Raw genomic sequence first — 12949 nt, forward strand, 5'->3', positions numbered from 1 at the left:
CAGAGTACCAAATCCATGTCATGACCCCCAGTATGTAGTTGGGATTAGCACCACACTGACCGTGTCCTTCATCATTCCAGCCTCTCCGGTGCCCATGCCCTCCTACCCCAGCTCAGGGTCTGCCAGCTCCTCTAGCAGCTCCTCCACCTTCCACCTGGCCTGCTCCCCTCAAGTGAGTCCACCCTCCTCTCTGGGGAATGATAATGATTACAAATAGGATTTAGTTTAGCTTTACAATACGAAGGGGAAATGATCCGTCACCAATACCGGTCACCTAGAGTCTAATATTAGATATTTTCCACTATTTTCCCCTTCAGCATTCTGATGCAGAGCTGCAGAGACTCCAGGCCAAGGCTCAGCCCTCCCCTTCCCGGGACACAGCCCTCCACAACTGCAGGAACACCTCCTCCGAAACGGACAACTGTGTCATTATGCCTTACCAATTCCCCAGTTAACACCCTATCTCACCCTATCTCTCATTAGATGGCTTACTGTGTTCTTAATATGGGTTTGATAGTAATAGTTATGATAGTAATAGACATATGTCCCTGACTCCTGTGTTACTCCCTCCAGTTGAGATCACAAGTGAGATGGCAGACGGGTCACCTGTCCAGGGCAGCCTGGGGTATAGTGGGTGAGTTGAGTACAGGAGAATGATTGTTTTGATACACTACATGGCCAAAAATATGTGGACACACCTTCAAATTAGTGGATTTGACTATTTCAGCCATACCCGTTGCTAACAGGTGTATAAAATCTAGCACACAGCCATGCAATCGCCATAAACAAACATTGGGAGTAGAAGTGCTCAGTGACTTTCAATGTGGCACCGTCATAGGATGCCACCTTTCCAGCAAGTCAGTTCGTCAAATTTCTACCCTGCTAGAGCTAAATCAAATCGAATTTATTGATATAGCCCTTCTTACATCAGCTGATATCTCAAAGTGCTGTACAGAAACCCAGCCTAAAACCCCAAACAGCAAGCAATGCAGGTGTAGAAGCACGGTGGCTATGAAAAACTCCCTAGAAAGGCCAAAACCTAGGAAGAAACCTAGAGAGGAACCAGGCTATGAGGGGTGGCCAGTCCTCTTCTGGCTGTGCCAGGTGGAGATTATAACAGAACATGGCCAAGATGTTCATAAATGACCAGCATGGTCAGATAATAATAATCATAGTAGTTGTCGAGGGTGCAACAAGTCAGCAACTCAAGAGTAAGTGTCAGTTGGCTTTTTCATAGCCGATCTTTGAGAGTATCTCTACCGCTCCTGATGTCTCTAGAGAGTTGAAAACAGCAGGTCTGGGACAGGTAGCACATCTGGTGAACAGGTCAGGGTTCCATAGCCGCAGGCAGAACAGTTGAAACTGGAGCAGCAGCACGGCCAGGTGGACTGGGGACAGCAAGGAGTCATCATGCCAGGTAGTCCTGAGGCATGGTCCTAGGGCTCAGGTCCTCCGAGAGAGAGAAAGAAAGAGAGAAAGAGAGAATTAGAGAGAGCATATTTAGATTCACACAGGACACCCCGGTAAACTGTAAGCTGTAAGTGCTGTTATTGTGAAGTGGAAATGTCTAGGAGCAACAACTGCTCCGCCGTGAAGTGATAGGCCACACAAGGCTAAAAGAAGGGGATCGCCGAGTGCTGAAGCGTGTAGTGCGTAAAAATCGTCTGTCGTTGGTTGCAACACTAACTACTGAGTTCTAAACTGCCTTTGGAAGCAACATCAGCACAAGAACTGTTCGTCGGGAGCTTCTATGGCTGAGAAGCCGCACACAAGCCTAGGATCACCATGCACAATACCAAGCGTCGGCTGGAGTGATATAAAGCTTGCCGCTATTGGACTCTGGAGCAGTGGAAGCGCGTTCTCTGGAGTGATGAATCACGCTTCACCAACTGGCAGACCAACGGACAAATCTGGGTTTGGTGGATGCCGTTTTTCATTGTTCGAGCTAGGCTCCTTAGTTCCAGTGAAGGGAAATCTTAACGCTACAGCTACACTGACATTGTAGACAGTTCTGTGCTTCCAGCGTTGTGGTAACAGTTTGGGGAAGGCCCTTTCCTGTTTCAGCATGACAATGCCCCCGTGCACAAAGCGAGGTCCATGCAGAAATGGTCTGTCGAGATCGGTGTGGAAGAACTTAACTGGCCTGCACAGGGCCCTGACCTCAACCCCATCGAACACCTTTGGGATGAATTGGAATGCTGACTGCGAGCCAGACCTAATCGCCCAACATCAGTGCCCAACTTCACTAATGCTCTCGTGGCTGAACTGTATGATTCTGTTGTATTTAATACAAGGAAATGTACAGTCCTACTGTAGAAACCTGTACAATGGAGATGGTTATGAGAAGCCCTTATGATAGCAGATAGACGGACGGCGGGTAAGATTCCATTGTCTTGATGATACAGGAGCTCTCCGCTGGCTGCTGGGGGTCTTGGGAGTCCAGGCAGGACACTACCCTCCTCTCCACCCCTCTGCCCCCTTAATCCTTTTAGGTAAGAGCAGGGCTGTCTGAGGGGGAGTAAACCTGGGCTATTAGAATTTTCACAGCATTTGTCCAGCTCACCCTCCTTTAATCTGACCAGCCTTTAGTATAGAACACCCACTCTGTGTTACTGAGGGGTATCAAATTACAACATCCTTTCATGATTGTCATTTTACAAACATCATGGGAAAAGGAAGAGGGATCAGTCCTGATCTAAAATAAATAACCATTTATGAAGCAACAATTGGTGTTTTTAAAGACATTTGCTGTGCTTGCTTCACCTTCAAACCCTAACAGAATCACTGAGGTGTACCCTTTCCTCTCTGTCTGTGCAGCAGGCTTGCTGAGTTCAGTGGGAGTAACTACAGCCAGTCTGTGCCCATTCCTGTCCCAACACAGATCCACAACTACCAGCACATGGAGCAGAAAATACACCCTGCTGGCCTGCATGGCTCAATCAGTTACATCTCTATCCATCACTTCTCTGTGTCTTTTCTCTGTCCATCTACATTTCTCTCCCTCTCTCTCTGTCTCTTTCTTTTTCTCTCCCTTAGTGGGTCACTTCTACTATGGGGGTGTATGTATTCTGGACATTGATGTTGTTCGTCTGTTTCAGGGCCAGCCTGTGCTGTGTTGATAGTAGTAGTAGGGGTTCCCCAGGGAGTAGGAAGACTTGGAAGACTTGGGCCTCCCAACCTCTCCCATCCTCTCCCATCAGGCACTGTTCCTGTAGTAGTCCTCCTGTTCCTGTAGTAGTCCTCCTGTGTATCATAGTTTTGGTCATCCTCACTAACAATGCCTTTTTGCCTGTTCCCTGCCTGTACTTTTGCCTATCAGATTTCCTGTCATCAACCTCTTGCCTGATTTCCCGGACTACGTTACTAGCCTTTTCCCTGCCTGTACTGCTGCATATTTGGACCCCCTGTGTATGACCTTCTGCCTGCCCCTGGACCCAGCTACCTGCCTCCTCCTGTGGTTCTTTACCACTTAACACCTGCTGCGCCCTGCGCTTGAAACCAGCTCTCTGTCTCCCATCGTATTCATCACATTTGGCACGGCATGTAGCCTAGTGGTTAGAGCATTGGGCCAGTAACCGAAAGGTTGCTAGATCGAATCCCCGAGCTGATGAGGTAAAAATCTGTCGTTCTGCCCACTGTTCCTAGGCAGTCATTGTAAATAAGAATTTGTTCTTAACTGACTTGCCTAGTTAAATTAATTTTTGATAAATAAATACAATTACAATAGCCAGTTCTAAAGACACTGGACTTGAGAGTGAGACCAGTGAAGACACTCCTGGTGTGTCCTTCCTGCAGCAAAGCCTGGTGGCTCATCAGATCAGTCTTCAAAGCCAGGAGTGGAGGTGAGGGGATGCATCTCTGTTATTGATTCCCTAAGCTTGAAGTTGCTGCTTAGGCCTGTTAACTTACACAGCACTTAGGACCTATATTTAAAAATCACAGCATAATGGTGTATTTTTAGAACTTAGATATTTTTTTGTTAACATTGGTATTTTCGATGTGTGTATCACGGCTATACAGAGCAGTTGGTACTGTACATGAAGGCTGCAGAACTGATTTAGTCTGCATTACACACTACTATGGAGCACATCAGAGAAGGCAGACTCTTTCCCTCATTACATTTACATTTACGTCATTTAGCAGACGCTCTTATCCAGAGCGACTTACAAATCGGTGCATTCACCTTATGATATCCAGTGGAACAACCACTTTACAATAGTACATCTATATCTTTTTTGGGGGGGGGGGTTAGAAGGATTACTATATCCTATCCCAGGTATTCCTTAAAGAGGTGGGGTTTCAGGTGTCTACGGAAGGTGGTGATTGACTCCACTGTCCTGGCGTCGTGAGGGAGCTTGTTCCACCATTGGGGTGCCAGAGCAGCGAACAGTTTTGACTGGGCTGAGCGGGAACTGTGCTTCCGCAGAGGTAGGTGGGCCAGCAGGCCAGAGGTGGATGAACGCAGTGCCCTTGTTTGGGTGTAGGGCCTGATCAGAGCCTGAAGGTACGGAGGTGCCGTTCCCCTCACAGCTCCGTAGGCAAGCACCATGGTCTTGTAGCAGATGCGAGCTTCAACTGGAAGTCAGTGGAGTGTGCGGCGGAGCGGGGTGACGTGAGAGAACTTGGGAAGGTTGAACACCAGACGGGCTGCGGCGTTCTGGATGAGTTGTAGGGGTTTAATGGCACAGGCAGGGAGTCCCGCCAACAGGGAGTTGCAGTAATCCAGACGGGAGATGACAAGTGCCTGGATTAGGACCTGCGCCGCTTCCTGTGTAAGGCAGGGTCGTACTCAGCGAATGTTGTATAGCATGAACCTACAGGATCGGGTCACCGCCTTGATGTTAGCGGAGAACGACAGGGTGTTGTCCAGGGTCACGCCGAGGATCTTAGCACTCTGGTAGGAGGACACAATGGAGTTGTCCACCGTGATGGCGAGATCATGGAAAGGTCAGTCCTTCCCCGGGAGGAAGAGCAGCTCCGTCTTGCCGAGGTTCAGCTTGAGGTGGTGATCCGTCATCCACACTGATATGTCTGCCAGACATGCAGAGATGCGATTCGCCACCTGGTTATCAGAAGGGGGAAAGGAGAAGATTAATTGTGTGTCGTCTGCGTAGCAATGATAGGAGAGACCATGTGAGGATATGACAGAGCCAAGTGACTTGGTGTATAGCGAGAATAGGAGAGGGCCTAGAACTGAGCCCTGGGGGACACCAGTGATGAGAGCACGTGGTGCGGAGACGGATTCTCGCCACGCCACCTGGTAGGAGCGACCTGTCAGGTAGGACGCAATCCAAGAGTGAGCCGCGCCGGAGATACCCAACTCGGAGAGGGTGGAGAGGAGGATCTGATGGTTCACAGTATCAAAGGCAGCAGATAGGTCTAGAAGGATGAGAGCAGTGCGGAGAACCTCCGTGACACAGAGAAGAGCAGTCTCAGTTGAATGACCAGCCTTGAAGCCTGACTGATTTGGATCAAGAAGGTCATTCTGAGAGAGATAGCAGGAGAGCTGGCCAAGGACGGCACGTTCAAGAGTTTTGGAGAGAAAAGAAAGAAGGGATACTGGTCTGTAGTTGTTGACATCGTAGGGATCGAGTGTAGGTTTTTTGAGAAGGGGTGCAACTCTCGCTCTCTTGAAGACGGAAGGGACGTAGCCAGCGGTCAAGGATGAGTTGATGAACGAGGTGAGGTAAGGGAGAAGGTCTCCGGAAATGGTCTGGAGAAGAGAGGAGGGGATAGGGTCAAGCGGGCAGGTTGTTGGGCAGCCGGCCGTCACAAGACGCAAGATTTCATCTCGAGAGAGAGGGGAGAAAGAGGTCAAAGCATAGGGTAGGGCAATGTGAGCAGGACCAGCAGTGTCGTTTGACTTAATAAACGAGGATCGGATGTCGTCGAACTTCTTTTCAAAATGGTTGACGAAGTCATCCGCAGAGAGGGAGGAGTGGGGGAAGGAGGATTCAGGAGGGAGGAGAAGGTGGCAAAGAGCTTCCTAGGGTTAGAGGCAGATGCTTGGAAGTTAGAGTGGTAGAAAGTGGCTTTAGCAGCAGAAACAGAGGAGGAAAATGTAGAGAGGAGGGAGTGAAAAGATGCCAGGTCCGCAGGGGGGCTAGTTTTCCTCCATTTCCGCTCGGCTGCCCGGAGCCCTGTTCTGTGAGCTCGCAATGAGTCGTCAAGCCACGGAGCAGGAGGGGAGGCCCGAGCCGGTCGGGAGGATAGGGGACATAGAGAGTCAAAGGATGCAGAAAGGGAGGAGAGGAGGGTTGAGGAGGCAGAATCAGGAGATTGGTTGGAGAAGGATTGAGCAGAGGGAAGAGATGATAGGATGGAAGAGGAGAGAGTAGCAGGAGAGAGAGAGCGAGGGTTGCAACGGCGCAATACCATCTGAGTAGGGGCAGAGTGAGTAGTGTTGGAGGAGAGTGAGAGGGAAAAGGATACAAGGTAGTGATCGGCAACTTGGAGGGGAGTTGCAGTGAGATTTGTAGAAGAACAGCATCTAGTGAAGATGAGGTCAAACGTATTGCCTGCCTTGTGAGTAGGGGGGGACGGTGAGAGGGTGAGGTCAAAAGAGGAGAGGAGTGGAAAGAAGGAGGCAGAGAGAAATGAGTCAAAGGTAGACGTAGGGCGGTTAAAGTCACCCAGAACTGTGAGGGGTGAGCCATCCTCAGGAAAGGCACTTATCAAGGCGTCAAGCTCGTTGATGAACTCTCCAAGGGAACCTGGAGGGCGATAAATGGTAGGGATGTTAAGCTTGAATGGGCTGGTGATTGTGACAGCATGGAATTCAAAGGAGGAGATAGACAGATGGGTCAGGGGAGAAAGAGGGGAGAAAGAGAGAATGTCCATCATCTCATCTACAGTCAAGCAGCGTGAGACATGGGACCACATGCTCCTCTACTAACTGATATGTGAAAAACAAATAGTCCTGTTAATGGTCATTTTATAAAGTGTATTGAATTAAAGTCATTTCTCCTTTATGTAGTGTTGTAGAAGCTGAAATAAATGTATAAGAGCAGTGTGACGTTCTGTTGGTCCCTCAACGCCCACCTGCAGAGCTTCCTCCTCAACAAGCAGAGGCTGATGGACCACAACATCACTGCAGAGAAACAGTGGTGGAAAAAGTACCCAATTGTCATACTTGAGTAAGATATAGATACCTTAATAGAAAGTTACTCAAGTGAAAGTCAGCCAGTAAAATACTACTTGAGTAAAAGTCTAAAAGTATTTGGTTTTAAATATAATTAAGTATCAAAAGTATAAAACACAATTCCTTATATTAAGCAAAACAGATTGCACCTTTTTTTAATTTTATTTTTTAATTTACGGATAGCCTGGGGAACACTCCAACACTCAGCGATTATTTACAAAAGATGCGTTTGTGCTTAGTGAGTCCACCAAGCCAGAGGCAGTAGGGATGACCACGCGTTCTCTTGATAAGTGCGTGAATTTGACTATCAAAATGTAACGAGGACTTTTGGTTGCCAGGGAAAATGTATGAAGTAAAAAGTACAATATTTTCTTTAAGAATGTAGTAAAGTAAAAGTTGTCAAAAATATAAATAGTAAAGTACAGATAATCAAAAAAATGACTTAGGTAGTACTTTAAAGAATTTTTACTTAATTACTTTACACCACTGTTGTGAAACTAATCTACAGTCACACTGTGACAATGGTAATGCCTCCTCTCTCACTGGACAGTACGATAGGTCCCTGTCTTGTCCTTTATGTGCTGTCTTTCTATAGTGGTCTTCAGTTTTATATAGTAGAATCATTGGACATAGTGTAGGGTATATGATGGATAGTAGATACTGTAAATATAATTTTACTATATTACTTTAACAGCAGTATTTATGATGGGATTATAATATTGTAAGATCAATGTTAATAGCTGAGTGTTTGTGTTTCTGGTGTCCAGGTGCTGTCAGCAGCGCTAGATGAGATGTTCCACTGTGGCCAGGTGCCCATCAAGAGATACCACAAAGCCCTGCTGCTCATGGAGAGTTCCTTACCATCACAGAGCAGGCTGACATCGACAACATAAGTGCATTTAAGTAGCTTATAGATACACACGCACGCACACACGTGCACACACATTTCTTTGAAGATATTAAGTATTAATGTCTCTCATTATGTTGGCCTCTGGTGTCCCTCTGTCCTCTGTGAAGATGGCGCTCCTCGCTGATGACACACAAAAGCACTTTGAACAAAACATGCTCAGTGACAAGACCACTGATATAGCTTCTCTCAACCCACAGACTAGCACCCAACATGCTTAGTACCACTAGGGAGAAGAAGAGGATTGTGGGTGGTTCTGTCTGACTCCACTCTGAGAGCAGTGTGTGTTGTGGTTGTGTGTCATGCTACAGTATGTTCTGCCAGGCCGGTAGTATGCTACTGTTAATCTACTGGATTTATCAGGCATCACCGGATAGAGTAATTATTATTAGTACGATTTTGTGTAATTCTGGGCTTTTTTTGTGTTTGGTTTTATATTACTGCCTGTGGCTATACATTTGAATTTACCTATTTCTGAAAGACAATGGTATCAGCTTTCTGAAATAAAAATGAGGCACCTTTTAAATGTCTTTGTAAATATATTGAGTAATTGTTTTGACTGTATGTTCTTGTTCACCAAAACCAAGCTACCAAAATCAGTTTCATATGAGATGAGTGATTAAAATAAAATGTCAATAACATTTTGTGGGATGTTTCTGTTGTACTCTACACTTGCCAGCTGCTCAGCAGAACATTTGACCAAATCCAGAACTACAGTACAGAGGAGGCATGTTTTGATGTGAGGCATTAGTAGGTGGAGATGGAAGTTAAAGCTATTACAATATTTTGAATGGTCCTAGTTCATGACGATATGTATTGAGTTTGAAGCATCTTTATAGTGCAAAGACATGTTTTGCAGTTGGTTTTAGGGAATACAAAATATAAACAATTAATATAATAAAGTAGCATGAGAGAATCAATTGGCTATAGCTAGGTTATTTAAAGTTCCTTAGACTAAGCTATTTGTGGTTAAGGGCAATGCGCCCATAGAGGTACTAGAAATCACCTCTACTCTATTGTATGTTGAGGGGTTGGTTTACATTCCTGTCAATCAGCACGAGTCCAGGGTTGTTCACTTCCTTTGAAACGGAACTGCTTCCGGTTTTTCAAGGAATAGATAGAAAAAAATAAGGTGGCCACCGCCATGTTTCAGAATGAAATATGTCCAATGCATTAAGTGTAGTATTGCTCTATAGCAGTATTTACACTACATAGTTATTGTCTTTGTTTTAAAGAATACGTTTTGATTGATGAGACTACCGCGGGAGTTGTATTTGCTGTAAGTAACAAGATCCGGTGATGTCTATTTACCCTGCGGCTAACATATTAGCTAGCACGCTACTATCGGAGGGAAGGAGCGGCATTTCGGCCTTTCGCGTGTTAAGTATATGGACGTTTAGTTGACTTCTCCAAAAATATATTCTAAGCACCGTACATATTTCATCCATACATGGACAACGTTGAGTTGCATTGGCTAATATCATACTAAACCCTAATGTTAGCTAGCGATATCATATCTGAGCTAGCTAGCTAGTAGGACAAGGCCGTTCAAAATTAGTATAATTTAGCTAGCTGGCTACAGCTAATTTGAAAAGCTGTAGTTACAGCCGTAACGTTATGGTTTATTAATCAGTGCGGCTGGTTATGACGGTGGTGTTAGCTAGTTAATGACATAACACGAAATAAGCTAGACAGGTAGCTAGCTATTAATATTACCTAGTTAACGTTAGCTCAATAGCATTGCTATATTGCCTGTCAAATTCTGCCAACAACAATGGTTAGCTAACTAGCTCTATAGCTGTCACTCAAGATGCTCAACTGCGTCTCTCGCCTAACAGTGAATGTCTAGCTAGCTAGCGTGTGTGTGATGAAACTCATCATGACATTTTGCCAAGCGCTTTTCAAAATAAAACAATTGTAATGTTTCAGTATCATGAAGTTATGTGCGAAATTGTGACTGATTGTCATTGTTACAAAGAATATGTCAATGTTTGATTGACTAAGATGGAATATAAAATATCACCAATATTGGTTACATGATTTGAATGTCTATCCTTTACAGGTATTGTTTCCCATACAGTAACAGTGTTACGCAATGCACCATGGGAGTGGACCACAGAATGTGCAACGGCAACTTCAGAGATCCAAGTCCACCACTGGATCTGAAGCAGAAGATCACCAGAAGCAGCAGACCATGGCAGTTACTCAACAGCAGGCAACAGCCAACCACCCACAATCAACTGTGACCACGTTTGCATCTGCAGCCAGCCCTTCAGGCCCCCAGTCCCCCAACTACCAGATAATAATGAGCCGCAGCCCTGTCACAGGCCAGAACATGAACATCACCTTACAAAATGTCAGTCAAATGGTGACGGGCAACCAACAGATCACCCTCACCCCACTCCCCCTCCAGAACCCAGGCTCTCCCGGCTTCCAGCACACGGCCCCGCAGTGGAGGTTTGAGCCTGCCCCGTCCTATATCCAGGTCACCTCACCTCTGCCACAATCCATGCAGCCACAAAGTCCCACTCAGCACAGCCCAGTCCCCCTCCAGCGACCAGGGGCACCTGTAACAGGACTGGGTTTGTGTGGACAGAGCCCAACACGCTTTGTTGATGCTGGCATGCTTGTGAGACAAATCAGTCTTGGCAGCCCGCCTGGAAGTGGACACTTTGTTTACCAAGATGGGACAGGGCTGACGCAGCTAACTCCAACCACAGCTGGGCAGGTGCAGCTGGCCTCCCCAGGGGTGCCAGGCTCTGTGCGTGAACGCAGTCTGTCCCAGCCCCACTCACAGACGGGAGGCACCATCCACCACCTCGGACCTCAGAGTCCTGTGGCCAGTGGGACTGTTTTGCCCACACTGGGGAACTCAGGCCACATAACCACCTCCAACTTGCCACCTCAAATCAGCAGTATCATCCAGGGGCAGCTGGCGCGTCCCATGATATTTGAGAAGACTTCACAGGGTATGGTAACTGGAGTGGGGACAGCTACCACAGTGTCTTTCAGTATGCCCTCCACCATTCCTCCCTCCAGCCCTTCCCTCATTAACCCTCCCCAAGGCATCCCCAATACCCCTCTCACCCCTACCGGCATGTGCTTGGGGTCCATCAAGAAACAGATACCCAAAAAGCTGGAGGAAATTGCACCTTCAAACCCAGAAGTGGCCCAGCTGAGGAAGCAGTGTCTGGAGCACCACACTAAGAAGATGGAGGGTCTGAAGGAGGTCTTCAAAGACTACCTGATTGAGCTGTTCTTCCTGCAGCACCTCCAGGGGAACATGATGGACTATTTGGCTTTCAAGAAGAAGCCCTGCGTCCCGCTTTTCACTTACCTGAGACAGAATGACCTTGACCTTGAGGAGGAAGAGGAAGAGGAGGAGCAGTCTGAGGTCATCAATGATGAGGTACTGTTACAGAATTGAATGATCTATCATGTCATACATTCAGAATGTCTCTACTTCTTATCCTGTATATAGGCTATATGAATTTAGTTCAAATCTCTGTGCCACTCCCAGGTCAAGGTTGTAACTGGAAAGGATGGACAGGCTGGAACACCAGTTGCCATAGCTACACAGCTTCCACCCAATGTTTCAGCAGCATTCTCTTCCCAGCAGCAGTTCCAGGTAGAGAAGGGTGATGGGGCACCAAATGACTGCAACCCCTACGTAGAGAGGATGGAACTGATTATCTTTGTCTCTCTTAAATGTTTTATTTTAGATTGCCAAGCTTTTACTAACCCTTGGAAATGTCTCCTCAGGTGCACCAGGGAGCAGCTGGCAGCATGACAAACTCAGGGGACATGGATGCCTTTAAGAGGCAACAGGCAATGGCACAAGCAGGTAAGGCAAGGACGGCACACTCCCGTGGCTCTTTTGTTGGTTTGTTTACTCTCCCTTTTCTTTCTTTTTGTTATTTCTTTCTTTTTTTCCCTTAAATTGCTTCTGCTTTTAGATATTTGCCATCTTCTACTAGCGCTGTGTGTAGAAGTCTTAACCCAAGGAAGGAGAGGTGGTCTGTATGGTGTACAGAAGGTCATTGCTGTTTGCCGAGTGTCTTTTTTCCGTTATGAGGGTATTGTGTGTTTTAAATCCCAGATCAGGCTAAGAGGTCCCGGATTGAAGTTGGTCGCCATGGAATGATTTTCCAGCATCCTGGTGCTTTAGGATCACCTGGCGTTCCACTCCAGCAGCTTATGCCGACAGCGCAAGGTAGGAGTGCTACTACCAGGCCGTTCTGTGTTCTGTTCAATGCTGCTGGACGTGTCCTTAATCCAAAGAAACAAACTGAATTCCAACAACGTCCCATCGTCTCCAACGAAAACCTCCAAGCAGTATCAACAAAGCGATCTTCATCCATCCGCTGGACAGACACCCCAGCAGACCCTCAGGAAGTTCAGTCTTAGCTCTCCCAGCATGCTCTTTTTCTCTAGACCAAGGGCTAAAATGGGGAAGAAGATTTTTAAAAAACAAGTCTGAAGAAAAGGAGTAGCCTCTCACGGGGAAGATGCCATGTCTTATGATTTGACTTTTGTTTTATTGATCATCCGTCTCCATCCGTTTCTTCTTTTCTGAAGTTTTGTTCTTCTCGATCGTCTGATTGGACGGACTTTCCTGTGCCGTTGGAGCTTTGGCTATTTCGCAAGCGGATCACGGAAAGTGAGAAAGGAGGAACCCTGGAAAAAATTCATCTCTTTTCAGTGGGGCATGTTTGCTCATTTTAATGATTGCTTTTTTGTTCCTCCTTTTTTATACTCGTCATCATTCTCATCCATCCGTATCCCGCACCCCTGTCCCCCTCCGTTGTCTGTCCTTGCGTTGTCAACATGGATTCACAATGCATCTCAATTGTATGTTCAGTTGTCAGTCATCAAGAGCATCTGTTGTTTACTTGTTCCAT

General features: G+C 46.6%; 1 protein-coding gene across 4 annotated transcripts in view; it reads left to right on the forward strand.

Moving 5' to 3' along the window:
* Window positions 1-9161: 9161 nt before the first annotated feature.
* The window catches only part of ep400 (E1A binding protein p400), a 35613-nt gene continuing 31825 nt past the window's right edge, over window positions 9162-12949 (forward strand). For 3 of the 4 annotated variants that reach the window (XM_029717271.1, XM_029717273.1, XM_029717274.1), the window contains exons 1-5: window positions 9162-9327; window positions 10111-11457; window positions 11569-11676; window positions 11811-11892; window positions 12148-12261. In XM_029717271.1, coding sequence (XP_029573131.1) covers window positions 10144-11457; window positions 11569-11676; window positions 11811-11892; window positions 12148-12261 — 1618 coding nt within the window. In that variant the 5' untranslated portion in view covers window positions 9162-9327; window positions 10111-10143. The remainder of the gene's footprint in view (window positions 9328-10110; window positions 11458-11568; window positions 11677-11810; window positions 11893-12147; window positions 12262-12949) is intronic. The other variant, XM_029717272.1, reaches the window with a different exon arrangement.

This window comes from Salmo trutta, chromosome 27 (genome assembly GCF_901001165.1).
Source record: "Salmo trutta chromosome 27, fSalTru1.1, whole genome shotgun sequence".
NCBI classification, from domain to species: domain Eukaryota; kingdom Metazoa; phylum Chordata; class Actinopteri; order Salmoniformes; family Salmonidae; genus Salmo; species Salmo trutta.